Source organism: Nomascus leucogenys, chromosome 23 (genome assembly GCF_006542625.1).
Source record: "Nomascus leucogenys isolate Asia chromosome 23, Asia_NLE_v1, whole genome shotgun sequence".
Lineage (NCBI taxonomy): Eukaryota > Metazoa > Chordata > Mammalia > Primates > Hylobatidae > Nomascus > Nomascus leucogenys.
The window spans coordinates 60,585-75,140 of NC_044403.1; the positions used below are offsets into that span (position 1 = coordinate 60,585).

The 14,556-nt window shown below is 50.2% G+C and overlaps 1 protein-coding gene across 3 annotated transcripts in view; it reads left to right on the forward strand.

The window, feature by feature from the left end:
• TSPAN11 (tetraspanin 11) overlaps positions 1 to 14,556 on the forward strand; it is a 66,339-nt gene that overhangs the window by 25,046 nt on the left and 26,737 nt on the right. For 2 of the 3 annotated variants that reach the window (XM_030804570.1, XM_030804571.1), the window contains exons 2-3: positions 2,269 to 2,363; positions 12,077 to 12,268. In XM_030804570.1, coding sequence (XP_030660430.1) covers positions 2,280 to 2,363; positions 12,077 to 12,268 — 276 coding nt within the window. In that variant the 5' untranslated portion in view covers positions 2,269 to 2,279. Of the gene's footprint in view, positions 1 to 2,268; positions 2,364 to 12,076; positions 12,269 to 13,653; positions 14,227 to 14,556 lie in introns of those variants that run through there. The other variant, XM_030804572.1, reaches the window with a different exon arrangement.

The following is a 14,556-nucleotide window of genomic DNA, read 5'->3' on the forward strand; positions in this document are numbered from 1 at the left end:
AGATCCAGTCATCTGGCTGCAGGCTGGTACTGACACTTCTTTGGGGCCTCTGCCACCCCCAGCACAGGGCCCCACACGTGGTGTTAGGGGAAAGGAGCACTGAACAGTGGAGAATAGGAAACTCAACTACAGATTAGCCATGTGACCTTAGAAAATTCTGTCATTTTTAAATATGCATGTTAAATATGTAAAATTCCTCATTCTTTCTGCAGAAGATTGAATTAAGTGAGAGCCCAAAGGTTTCCCCTGACCCTGACATTTTATGGTTCTATCTTCCCTACCATTAATGACTGCAATTTTACCATTAGAATGGTTTCTTTTCCTTAAGCCTTGTCTTCTGCCTGAAGTTCTTTTTAAAAAATACAATTTTCCTTTAGAGGGCAGGGCCCTGGCTCTGTGGTTTGAGTGAGTGAATCAGGCCCCTTTGCCACAAGGAGAGAGAAAGTTCTGGGGCAGAAGTCCAGTGGCCCTGCCTGGGAGTGGAGAGAGACTGCAGACAGGAGTGGCCAGGCCCCACAAACTCTGCCACTCGCTGAGGGCCTGCGGTGGCCCAGGAGATGCTGCACCTGGTCTCTTGTCAGGACTGACTGCATAATGACCGTGAAATCGCTCCCATTAGATCCCCTGGCCGACCCCATCTGTGGCCATTTCTTACAGGCTTGCTTTTTTTTCTCCTTCTATATTTATTCCACCACCTTATCTGAAAAACTAAACTGGAGAAAAATGAGTTTTGTCTTTTCTTAACGAGAAGACCAGCAGTCTTAAATTACCTTCTTCAACGTCTGCAAATAGAAATCACAAATAAGTCAGCCACATTGTCTTTTCCCTCTTCCTTTCTTCCTGTCTCAGTGAGCCCATGAGCTTGAAATAAGAGGCAGAACCGTGGCTCAGAGGAAATAATTGGGGCGTGGTCAAGCACCAGCCCAGGAGGCAAGAATAGGATGAAAAGATGGTCCAGTTGGGGGTTGGAAATAATGGAGGAAGAGATGGAAATGCTAAATTCCCCTGGCCCAGCATATGTGTCTTCTCTGCAGACCCAGCAGCCATGGTCCGTTGTAAGACTGAACAGGACAATTGGCTGATCGTCTGCCTGAATAAGCATAAGCCATGCCTCATTGCTTATGGTTCTGAAATAAAAAGAGGTTCCCAAAATTGGGGTAATTTCTTAAAGAGCAACTACTCTGTGAGTGTGAGTGTGCAGGTGCCCAGGGGCACATGTAGCTCGAGGAGAAGAGGAAACTAAAAGGCTTCAGACTTTCTGAGGTTCAGACTGAGAAGCAAACAGGATTAGCAGGCACAGTAGGCCCTCTCTGCCTTTATCACCACCACTGATGTCATACTTCCCAGAGAGTCCATCAGTGGGCATCAGAGCAAGGGACAGCATGGTGCTGGGGTAAAGACGGGAGTTTTAGGACTGGAGTCTTAGGCTGTAGCCCCAGTTCTTTGACATGTAATAATAGCTAACATTGAACACTTACTACATGCCAAGGACTATGTTAAACACTTCACGTCGATTATTTCATTTAATCTTCAAAACAACCCTATGACATATGTGTCATTATCATCCCCATTTACAGATGAGAATGCTGAGGGATGGGAGGTCATGTAACTTGCCCAAAGTATCGCACATCTTGTGACAGATCGGGGGTGAACCCAGGGAGTCAGACTCCAGAGGCTCTTGTACTTCTTCCTGCCAAACCACCAGGCCTGTCTGGGCCTGCTTCCTCATCTGAAAAGTCAAGCTGCAGCGGCCGGGTGGGGCGGACTGCGTGATCACTGGGGCCCTTTCCAACACAGGTGCTCTGCTCTGGGGCTCAGGCCACACCCGTGGATGCAGAGTCCTATTCAAATGATGCAGAGTGCAAGTTTCCTATGCAAAGTAGTGATGCTGAATGTGTGTGTGTGTGTGTGTGTGTGTGTGTGTAGGACAGGTAAACTTGTGTCCTGCAACCCTGATGAGACAGGAAAAGAGATTAAGAACACGGTAAGACCAGCGCAAAGTCTATGGGAGACTTGTAGGTTAGACCTTTGTCAAGAAGACAAAACTGACATCTAAAGGTCTGGAAGATTCTGTCCCAATTCACCTCTATTTGGTGTCCTTAGCAATTCCCACGTCTTTGCTCCATGCTGCACATGCAGAGCCTCAAAGCCCCTGGCAGATAGGTTAATGAGCCCTTTGAAAGGAAACTTGCCAAGATGCTCTGGCTCTGGGAAGGACAAGGTGGTTCTCGGTGATTCCCTGGCCCAGCATATGTGTCTTCTCTGCAGGCCCAGCAGCCATGGCCCGCTATAAGACTGAGCAGGACGACTGGCTGATCATCTACTTGAAGTATTTGCTCTTTGTCTTCAACTTCTTCTTCTGGGTGAGTGAATTCTGCACACACATCCTCTTCCCCGAGTACTAAATGCGTCAAGCCACCTTTTGTTTTTTTGTGTCACCACTTTGAGGCTGATATCTTCCAAATCAAAGATCAACGATCAACCACGGGTGAACTCTTCCCACTTTAAAGCAAATATGTACATTCGCTACTGAGAAGGAAGAAAAGAATTGGGTCTGCAGGTTGGCATGGATTTCATACCACATGGCATCTGAATAGAGGCACAAACATTAACAATAGGCTTTGTGTTCTAGCCCTGCTGTACAAAGGGTCCAGTTCTTTCTTCCCCACTAACTTGTTGCACCAGTGCCTCTTGGAAAATGTGACTGCCTGAAATAATAACTTGTTTTCCACTGAAGTCCATTCGTCTTTCATAGTTAACATTCTGCAGGCCCAGGGAAGAGACACAGAAGTCCTGGAGGCTCCGAATACTGCTGCCTGTGATGAAAATGATCTCTATGGCGACTCTTCTCAGGAGGCTGCCTGGGTGAGGTCTTCCAGAGGAGTGTAGTCTGTCCACTTGAAGCAATCATCTGGGTAACTGGGAGCAGAATACCATCAGTTCCCAAAAATGGACACTGGAATGTATATATTTGTTATTACAGTCTCACTAAATTTGAGAAGGTAGAAGGGTGACAAAAGTGCAGGCTTTGCAGGCAGCTGGACCCATGCTCTGCTGCTACTAATGGTGGAGCCTTGGGCAACTTACCTAACTTCAAGCAATCTATTTCCCCAGCTACAATTCAATGATCATTTCTAGCCTGTTGGGGTTGCATTCAATAAATGCAGTATTTTGAATATATTAGATGTCAAATGCCTGAAAATACCACCAAATCAACCCATGATGAGGCATAGCCGGGCTTCCTGCTACCATGGTAAGGGAGAAGACACTTGACAGAGTCTTAGAAGAATCTCAGAAAGGCAAATGCAAAAGTGGGGGACATGTGTGAGTTTTCAGGGTCTTTCTTGCAGGGGCTTGCTTAAGATTGGAAAAGAGCATGGCGTGAGAGTTGAGGATGGGTAGACATGGCAAGGCAAGAGTTTTGAAGAGTCTTGGAGAATACACCAGTCATTAGATGCTATCTATTAAAAAGTTGTGCAATCTGCTATTTGTTTAAATGTTGTTTGCAAAGTTCCTGAAAGGAATAATAAAATAATTTGTCACTTTTATCTTCCTGGGCAAGAGTTTCCTGCAATAGTGAAGTTGTGATGATGAAGATGGTGCAATAATAAAGCTGTGTTGAGATGGATAGTAAACTGTGTGGTAGAGATGGTTTCCATTCTGAGAGCCACATCCAACAGGATGATTAGGATTCTTGCTAAGTAAGCATTTCTTTTTAAGGATAACTGTTTATTTCCTGATTATATCCACTACAGATAACCTCTAAAATATTAAAAAGTATCATAAAATGAAAATTGTTCTTATCTCACTATGTTCATTTCAAAATGCCATAAACTGGATGGCTTCAAACAACAAAATTTTATTCCCTCACAGTTCTGGAAGCTAAAAGTCAAAGATCAAGTTGTCACAGGGCCAAGCTCCCTATGAGACTTGGGTAGAATCTTTCCTTGCCTCGTCCCAGCTTCTGGTTGTGGCTGGCGATTCTTGGCACTCCTTGGCTTGTGGCTGCATCGCTACAGTCTCCAAGGCCTCTGTCATCACACACTGTTGTCCTTGTGTGTCTCTGTCTTCACATGACATTTTCTTCTTACAAGGACACCAGTCATTTTGGATTAGGGCCCACCCTAATGACCTCATCTTAACTTGATTACATCTGCGAATATCATATTTCCAAATAAGGCCACATTCACAGGTACCAAGGGTAAGGATTTCGACGTATCTTTTGGGGGACCCAGTCGAACCCAAACCACTGGCCACCCCAGGAACAGCCTCTGTTGACATTCCCTCTAGGCCTTCCTTTGATCAGGGCAGGAGATGGTGGTGACTTGCACTGTGGGAGTGTCAATAGGGATCTAAATATTTGCAGAGAGTGAAGGGATTTATAAGGTGAAATTGTCGAGATTGGGTCCTTAACCTAAAAAGGCATCTGGGACATGTGGATGGTAGAGCTCTTCATTGTAAACAAGAGACCAAGGTTCAGCCTCAGTCTCCAATAGCGCTGGCTTTAAGACTTTTGGGATCATGTCCCATGTAAGATACACACTGAAGCATAAGAAATAGTTATGTGGAACATTGTTCACCAAAGTAAGCTTTACCCTTATGGTGTGTGATGCACTTAGATATTTTTTTCTATTTCGATTCTTTCCTTCTTTTCGTTTTTAGTGCAGCTTACAACCCACTAAACTTATATCACAACCCTAATGGGTCACATTCCAAAGTTTGAAAAATTCAGAGCCGTCTTCACCTCCACCTGAACGAGGGCAGACTTCAGGTGGCAATCCTTCCCCATCACCCTGTCCCTCACTCCCACCTCCCCCCGGCCCCCACCACCTAGAATTTCAGTTAAGCTGACATTGATTGGATGATCCTGCAGAGCAGGGAAGGAACCAAAAACGCTAACACTTTCATGCCTCCTTTGGGACCGTAAAAGAAAATGTGGTCCAGGGTTTCTTCTGTGGCCACCCAGGAGATGTGTTTCTTTCCCCTCCCTTTTCTTCCATGGCTCCCTACGGTTCCCATCGCCCCTGCAATGGTGTTCTCTAACTTATTATTTTATTCAGCTGCTTGGCTGTGTTAATAATCAAAACTTTTCTAGCCTCCTAGGCACTCTGCCAGGCTATGGGGAGCACTGATGAAGCAGCTGCTCCCTTGCCTGGAGAGGCTGTCTCTGCTCCAGAAGCTGTGTCCCACCCTTGAGCATTAGCTGAGGCCTTGGTATTTCCCCAGCGACCAGGGATACATGGGGCTAAGACAGGTGGCAAAGAAGACAGAGGACTTGAGCCCCAGCAGGGTAGTGAGATGACTTGAGAGCATCACTTCAGGAGTCAGGGATGCCGTGGGAGGGAAGCACCTTCTGCCAAGGCTCGAAGTCCTTCTCTTCGTACATCAACATCCCACTGAATGTGGCTGCTGCCCACCTTCCAGCCTTGCCATCTAAGAAAGAACAGGTGATGGCTTTTCTGCTCCACCCCTTCTTGAGATGCTGAATGGCCTGGGACCCCCCGCCCCCAACCATGGTCTTCTGCCCCTCTCTGCTGCCAGGATCTGCTGGAGACAGAGTCACAGTCGAGGGGGATGTGCATTTGGTCTGCACAGTGCCATGGCGGGTGAGACAAGTCAGGATGAAGCCTGAGGTAACCCCTTCTAGCAGCTCTGCTGTAGCTCAGGATTCTAGGCCTGCTGTAGCCCAGACACCAATGACTTGCTTCCCGGGCCAAGCAGCTTCATTACAGGTCAGCAGCCCAATTGGTTAAATGGGCAATAAACTGAGCATTAGGATTTTTAATTTCCGCTCTCCACGCTTCCTTTGGCTCTCTTGTGTGACAATGGAAAAGTCACTTCTCTCTAGGCCTTGGTTTCTCCATCCAGAATATAAAAGGGGTTGAAATCAATCAATCCCTCCCTCCCTCCTTCCCTCCGTCCTTCCTTCCTTCCCTCCCTTCTTTTCTTCCTTCCTTCCTCCTTTCCTTCCTTCTTTCCCTCCCTCCTTCCTTCCTTCCCTCCCTCCCTCCTTCCTTCCCTCCCTCCCTCCCTCCTTCCTTCCTTCCCTCCCTCCCTCCTTCCTTCCTTCCCTCCCTCCCTCCTTCCCTCCCTCCTTCCTTCCTTCCCTCCCTCCCTCCTTCCCTCCCTCCTTCCCTCCTTCCCTCCCTCCCTCCTTCCCTCCCTCCCTCCCTCCCTCCTTCCTTCCCTCCCTCCCTCCCTCCTTCCTTCCTTCCTTCCTTACATGTGTAGCCCTCTGCTAGGGATATTAAGATGAATGAGGTTTAATCAAGAGGCTAAAAGAGGAGGCACACAAGGTAACCAATAAAATAAATAGACTATGAGTGTAATTACGGAAACATGTGCAAGACATGGAGTTGGTACAGAGGACAGAATGATTTGCTGGGAGAGGGGGCAGGGACAGCTCCAAGAAGGGTTTCCTCTGGGCTCTGAGCTGGGTGTGGAAGATGAACAGGGGATCTCATGTTCCCTCCCAGCTCCACCCCTAGTAAGGCTCATGAGATTTTGCTCTTGTTATAGGGGTAGATGGGATTGGGGAAGACAGCAGAGGAGGTAGTGTTCTGATTTATTTTATCAAGGGCTCTTTAAAGCCAGAGAGCCAAAAACAAGGATACCTCAAAGTGGGAAATAGTCCTTAGACAAGCCTGTCCTTGAAGATTCCATAAAGCAAGGCCGCAGGAGCATGGGCAGAGCCGGGGAGAAACGCGTGCCTGGCACTCAGAGAAGGTCGTTCATGAGGAGGGTGAGCAGCAGCACCTGACGCACGCTTTCATGTGCCCTCCTGGAGAGCTCGGCATTTCGGGCGTGGGACTGGGGTGCCGTCCACCCGGCCTGCATGTGGGTATAGGGCTCAGCCGTGCTCTATCGGGGCTGCAGCCTGAGGTTCAGCTGACTCTTCTGATGTGGGAATGGGAAGCCATTCTTTAAAAGAAACTGAGTCTTGTTCAGACCTGGTCTCCCAGTCCTCTCCCTGAGCCCCCGTGCTGTGTTTGCTCCCCAAATTAGACCCATTCACTTCTCCTTCATAGCAGAAGTCACCCTGGTGGTTACTAAGTCAGGTCTTTCAACCCAGTGTCCTAGAAGTGATCCTGGGGCAGGGGCAGTGGCAGTGTCAGGCATGGGCCCCATGATGGCCCAAGAGCCTGGCATCATTGTAGCAGGTGCACAGTGGGTATTGGTTGAAAGAAAGAATGAGAGTAACCAAGCATCAGTCTGACCTTAAGATACCTAGGGCGCAACCCCAGCCTTTCCAGGAGCCTCTTCTTAATGACCCAGAGAAAAAGCCTATTCCTCTCTGGGACTGCTGGGACTTTGTGGACTGCCCCTTTAAAAATCAAAACAGCCATAAAGCAGGAAAGAGAAACACTAGCTGTTGCCCCAGTAGCTCAGCAGACAGAGGCAGGTAGGGGAGCAGATGGCATTTCCACAGCCCTCTACAGAGCCTCATCCACTGAGTCCCACACTCACTGGAGCCCCTCCCGGGTGCCAGGCCATGTGCTGGGCCACGTTCTGAGGGGCCTGAGGGGACTTCCCCCTGCCCCAAGTGCCGAGGGCTGCTGTGAGGTGAGCAGCACCACAGGCATGCGGGAGAGGGATGAACTCACCTGCCCAGGACAGTCAGAGCAGGTGCCACACTCAAAATCTCAAAATGGGCCTTAGAGGGTGTGTAGGAGTTCAACGGAAGAGAAAGGGCAGACAGAACAATGCATGAAAGATGGGCAGGAAAAAGAGAGAGCCTCCCTGAGGCCCACAGAGGCTGCGTTGCTTATCCAAATCCACACAGCCAGTAAACAGAGGGGCTTGGACTTGGAGACTGCACCGCGCCCCGGAGTTCACCCTGTTTACCACTCTGCTAATAGTGCCTGAGTTACTAGGTAACCACACTGTTTTCAAGAAAAAGCAACTACTTAGTTCAAAGTGATTAAAATCCAGGAAAAAAATGCAAAAATTAGCCGGGCTTGGTGGCGCATGCCTGTAATCCTAGCTACTCAGGAGGCTGAGGCAGGAGAATCGCTTGAACCTGGGAGGTGGAGGTTGCAGTGAGCCGAGATCGCTCCACTGCACTCCAGCCTGGGCGACAAGTGAGAATCCATCTCAAAAAAAAAAAAAAAAAAAAAAACCCAGGTGTGGGATAAAGAAAGTACCAGAAGATGATGCCAAAAAGTCAGGTTAAGGCCAGACAATAAGGGCACCGAGGCCACGCGAAAGAGTTTTTGGGCTTGGTGCCCTGGGCATGGGAGCTGGTGGGACTTCTCAGCCGGGGGTGCCTTGGGGGATCAGCCTGTGGGCGGAACAGGAGCCAGGAGCCAACTGTGGTGGGGAACCCAGGTGGGCAGTGTGGTGGGGAGATGGAGACAGGTTTGAGGGCAGAAGGGAATTGGCACATGGTTGTCTCTGAGAGAAGAAGGAGCCTATAGTGACCCTGCGGTGTCTGTGGGTGGGTGGGTGGGTGATGGCACCATGTATGAGACTGTGCAGGGAGGAGGAGCACAGATGATGAGTGTGGTTCCCATGGGTGAGCTCCTGTCCAACCCAGAGGCTTTTCAGTCCAGTGTGGGGCTTGGCATGTAGCAGGTGGCCAGTAAACACAAAATCTACTATCACCCTGTACACTTCCTGTCACCCTGTGCATTTCCCACGTCCTGAGCCATGGGCTCCTCCTCACTGAGGGTGGAGAACTCCCCTCCGCAGAGGATCCTTCCTTATTAGGATTCAAGTGGTCCTGGCTCCTGCCCCATCCCTTTCCTTCCCTCATTGCAGAAGCCCTACGGTAGCGAGACAAAGAAAAACGCCTGCGATTACTTTTATACCCTCTGCCTGCTTTCCTCCAGGTCTGCTGCCTTATTTCTCTCAGCCCCTCAGGCATGTGCAGCCACTCAGGTTAATGTTTCACCCCATCATGTTTCTTTCCTATGAATAGAAAGTTCCTAAAATTACACAGGAGGGGTGACCTGCTCCGCCCCTCCTGGCCGGCTTACATCCTTGTCGCCTGGCTTCGCCCTCTGCAGGGCTTGCTGGCTAGTCGGCCACAGGCTATGGCCTTGAAAAATGTAGTTATTGCCCAGGTGCACTGGCTCACGCCTGTAATCCCAGCACTTTGGGAGGCCGAGGCAGGTGGATCACCTGAGGTCAAGAGTTCAAGACCAGCCTGACTAACTTGGTGAAACCCCGTTTCTACTAAGGATACAAAAATTAGCCAGGCATGCTGGTGCATGCCTGTAATCCCAGCTACTCAGAAGGCTGAGGTGGGAGAATTGCTTAAACCTGGGAGGTGGAGGTTGCAGTGAGCCAAGATTGCACCACTGTACTCCAGACTGGGTGACAGAGCGAGAAAAAGAAAAAAGAAAAATGTAGTTATTACCCTCATGGAAAACCACGCCAGTTTCTGTAAAGAGCCAAATACTGTTGAATCAACTGTATGCCAATGGTTGTTGAATAGTTCACTGGGGTCAGATCTCTCCCCACCCCATCAAGTCCTTCTTCCTGCCTCTTCTGCTGCTTTCTGCTGACTTAGGCAGTTTCCAGGCGGCTTGAGTGACAGCCATGAGCCACTGATTCAGAACCATCTTGCCAGAGGTTCTTTGACAGAAGCTTGACCTCTGCTACCAGCAGGGACAGTTTAACCATATGGAAGGGACCTCAGATATGTTCCCATCGAGTGCCCCCAGTTTACAGATGAAGAAACTGAGGCTTAGAGGGGCTGCGTGTCTGTCCCACAATCATGTGGTTAGTCAGGGGCACAGTCAGAACTAGAACCCAGGCTGCTGCCTCCTGCCCTCCCGTGACCCCCTCTGGTGACCCATCCAACAGTGAGCAGTGTTAATTTTCCTGTCCAGACTTCCAAAGGAATGAAACCCTCTCATTCCTTACAGCGAAACCCAAGGACTGGGAGGGGGTGGAGGCCCTCAAAACTTTCCTGGGGAAAAGTAATCAAAGGGGTTCCCAGTAGTTACAGGTTGGGAACCACTGGCTTAATACAACTCCCTTATTTAAGAGATGAAGAAGCTGAGGTCCAGAGAGGTTAAGGGACTATGTTTAGGTCACACCGCTAGTTCTGCAAAGTTGGGACCCTCACCCAAGGCTTCCAGGCATGCTGAAGGGGGCAAAAAGAATTCCGTGCAGGATATTTGTTGCAAACCCTCACTTTACCTAATTTTGTTGACCTAAACTCAGGAAATCCCTCACTGGTCGTGGAGGTTGTGTGAGCCACAGATAACCTGTACCCACAGATAATTTTAAAACCTATTCTAGGATTTCATTGAATCTAAGATATCATCAGTGGTAAGATACACTGCTGTTTTTTGTACCACTAAGAAAAACTACTGCCAAGTATAATTATAAAATACCATCAGTCATAAGATACATCCCAATTTTAGAGATGTTAAAATGTGAGAGAAAAACGTGTGCATCATGGAATTGAAGAAATCTGCATGACAGCCACTCCCATTCTGTTTGCTGTAGCCCAGATGGTATCCTTCCACCTGGCTCTTCCACCTGGTGGAGGTGCCAATGGAGCTAAAATGGCACCTTGAAGAAGTTGTATCTATTAAAAACGCAGAGTAGAGGAGCAGGCCCAGCCCAGTATGTGGGATCTGGGGACAGAGTCCTGGATTTACTCTCAGGAGATGTGGGTTTGAATCTCAGTTCTAAAACTCTCAATGGCGTCATCTTGGGCACATTCTTATTCTCTTCAAGCCTCAATTCCCTCATCTGCAAAATGCAGAATATGTGCCCTGCCACCCTGCCCCATGCTCACGGAGCTGTTGCAAAGCTCAGAAGAGAAAGTGTTAATACATGTTCGTTTGCTCAACGGATGTCTGTGACTGCCCAGAACAGAGAACGGGGAAGTGACAGGCTAGGCTATATGGAGTCTTCCTGGGGCAGATGGGGAGCTTCTTTCAGTGACAAGGCTCAGGGGGCATGGACAGAGCCCAGGGCACTTCTCTAGCTTTGACCACGCCCAGGACCCCTTGAGGAAGCATCTCATACCCATTAGAGGAAAGAGACCCATCCTTAAATGGGGGCAGGGAGACTAGCGGGCAGAAGTCCACCTTCCCAGGAGCAGATGGCAGAGACGGTCAGAGGTCCCAGGAGTCCTGTCCCCAAATCCTGGGCAAACACCCTCATACTCCCCATCTGGCACCCTGAAAATGCTGTGCGTGTGTGCATACACACACATTATGCCCTTCTGGGTCCAACAGTCACAGAAAGAGTTACTTGGCTTCATTGCAAATAGAACCAGCCAAGCCAAGCCATCCCTGCTATATTTCCCAAGTACTCCAGTTTCTAAGGAGGCATCCCCCCATCTGCAAATCAGGAGGGTCCTATCCTTCCCCTCTTCTCAGGACCAAAGGGGAATCAGACAATTAGCAAAAAAGTTTCTCCTCCTGCAGTCCCAGGCGGCTCCAGCCTGTCAAGCACCCTGACTCTTCAATCGTGGAGGCAGCGTGACTGGGCGGGCAGGCCCTGGGCTCTGAGTTCTCCTCCTGTCTCTGCCCCAACCCTGCCCCCAACTAGAGGCAGGACCTCGGGCAATTTCCCTTTCCTCCGTGGGTCTCAGTTGCTTCCTCGTTGAGTAGGGATAAAAAGCCCAGCTGTGCTTCCCCAATGGGCAAACACAAGGATTAAACAAGGGGCGGTGCTCGAACGAGCCCCACGAGGGAAGTGTGGACAGAGGGAAGAAGTGCTCTGAAGGCAGAGGAGCCAGGGGTGGCAGGAGTTGGGGAGGTGAAAAGTTGGGGAAGCAAAAGGGACTCAGATACACTGGTCATCCCTGAAACTGCAGTCCTCTCCCCCGGCCTCATACGCAATAGGCCACCATGGTAAAAAGCACCGAATTCACAGTCGGACCTGGATTCAAAACCTGGCTCTGCAGGTTGCTTACCTTGGACAAGTCTAACCTCTCTCAGCCTCGATTTCCTCATCTGTAAAATCGGGTAACCACACCATTCTCGCCTCCTTTGGAGGACTGAATGAGCCAGTGCAAGATAAGTGCCTGGCACCCTGTGGGCACTGAATGGATGGCAGCTGCCGAGGCCCCCGCCACCCCCTGCTCTAACCCGGTGGTCTCCTGCAGGTCGGGGGAGCAGCCGTCCTGGCTGTGGGCATCTGGACCCTGGTGGAGAAAAGTGGTTACCTCAGCGTCCTGGCCTCCAGCACCTTTGCCGCCTCCGCCTACATCCTCATCTTCGCGGGCGTACTTGTCATGGTGACCGGCTTCCTGGGCTTCAGTGCCATCCTCCGGGAGCAGAAGGGCTGCCTCTCCACGGTCAGTGCCCGCCCTGTGCTCTGCAGGGAGGGGGAGCCCTGCACCACCCAGTCAGGTTTCCAGCAAGTGAGAGGGGCCCCAGCCCTGGAGTGGGAGGGGCTGAGGCTGTGGGAGAGCCAGAGAGGGGGTGGCCGCTCCTGGGTCTGGTGTTTGCCACAGTCTCCAGGTTCTTAGGACCAAGCAAGCAGGCATCTCAGTAGCTGCAGTGGCAGCTCCTTCTCCGCATCTCCACCTCTGTCTCCTTCTCCCACTCCCCTTCTGCCTCCTCCTCCCTCTATTTCTTCTTCTCCTATGCTTCCTGCTCCTCTCCTTCTCCTTCCCCTATTCTCTACCCTTCCCCTCCTCCTTATCCCTTTCCCTTCTTATTCTTTCTCCTCCTACTTCCTCTTCTCCTCTCCCTCTCCCTCCTCCCTCCTCTTCCTCCTCCTCTTCCTCTTCCCCTTTCTAGGTTTTTTTATGGCAATTTTCAAAGATATGCAAAAATAGTGTTTTTCATGAAGCTCCATCTTCCCTTCACCCAGAGTTCAACAGTTACCATCTCATAGCCAATCTTGGTTCCGTCCACTCTCTCACCTGCATCCTGCCCACTTCCTAACCCCAGGGTGATTCTGAAATGGTCCCAGACAGCATGTCATCTGTTAGTGTTTCAGTGTGTATCTCTAAAACTTAAGGACCCTCTTCTAGAAAACATGATAACATTACCATTATCACACTTTAAAACAATTAACAGTCATTCCTTAATATCATGAAATAACCAGGCAGTTTCACATCTTCCCAACTGAACCATAAACTGTTGTTGTTGTGTTTACGTTTGAGTTAGAATCTAAATTAGGCCCATGTGTTAAAATTGGCCGGTTATCTCCTACATCTCCTAAAGTGAGGGCCCCCAGAGTTTGCATTTTGAGCTCTTTTCCAGCAGGTGGGACAGGTGTGCTGAGAGCCAGCCACGCCACCACCCACCCCCACATGGGGCCTACCATGAGGATTTCCAGCAGGGCGATGCAGGTCAGTCAACTGAGGTCCTTGAGAGCCACGTAGCACATCCCAGGTCTGACCAACAGAGCTGGATGAAGGCACGTGACATGACTGAATAAAACCAATAAAACCAATAAAAATAGCGCAGCCTGGGGATGTTCCTTTTGTGTGGCGCTGACCAGCCATGAGGCTTACGGGGATCAGTGCAGTTGGCCCCAGAGAGAGAACCCCTCTCCTCTGCAGTGTCGGCAAGCCTGTTTGTGTCCTGTCCAGCTCTGCACCCGTTAGCAAGCAGGGCCTTCAGCCTAGCCTCAGGCTTCAGGCTAAGCCTCTGGCCCTCACCCCTGGAGGTCTGCCCGTGAGCAGGCTGCCGAGCCACTTGCTCTCACCTGCCTCCTTCCTTCCGTCAGGTCATCTTGTTTAGAGAGGACAGGACTCACCTCTGTACAGCCCAAGAAGGAATGCAGAAGCCCCCACCGGTGGAGCGCCTTCCTCTGACCCAGAGCCATCTGTCCTGCTTCTGTGGAGCCACTAAAGGCCAGTGGTCCCCTGCAACACTGGGAAACAGGCCCTGCATTCCTCCCAGAGCCCAATTAGAACACAAATGGCCACTGTTCACTAGAGCCACCTCCCTCCATCCTCACTACAGCAGCCTGCAAAGTCCCAGTAATCTGAACTCTGTGCCAAGCAAGCACTGCGGTCAACACTCACGTGCATCAACTCACTCAGTCCTCACCCTGCCCCAAAAAGCAGCAACTCTTCCTCTGTGTATGGACGAGGAAGAAACTGAGAGCAGAGGCAGGTGAAGCAATTTGCCCAGAGTCACCTGGCAGTTGTGTTCTTTTAGGTGATGGTCAGTCAGGTGTGGCCACAAGAGGGGTCACAGGAGAGGCACAGGACAAGAGAGTTTGCCAGACTCACAGGTCCTAGACCAAGCTTGTCCAACCCGTAGCCCACGGGCCGCGTGCAGCCCAGGACGGCTTTGAATGTGGCCCAACACAAATCCGTAAACTTTCTCAAAACATTATGAGATTTTTTTTCGTGATTTTTTTTTTAAGCTCATCAGCTGTCATTACTGTGTTTTATGTGTGGCCCAGGGAAGCCAAAAGATCAGACACCCTCTCCTAGACAGATTCACTGCACACTTCACCAGGAGGGGGGATCACACGGGCAGAGAGCCAAAGACTAGGGCTCCCCCAAGCAGGCGGGGCACAGAGAGTGGCTGACACCCTTTCATTGGGGGTCAGGGTAGAGCCATAAGAAAAGGCAGGAGAGGATTCCGTTGGTGCATTTGAATGTCACTAGGTCACAGT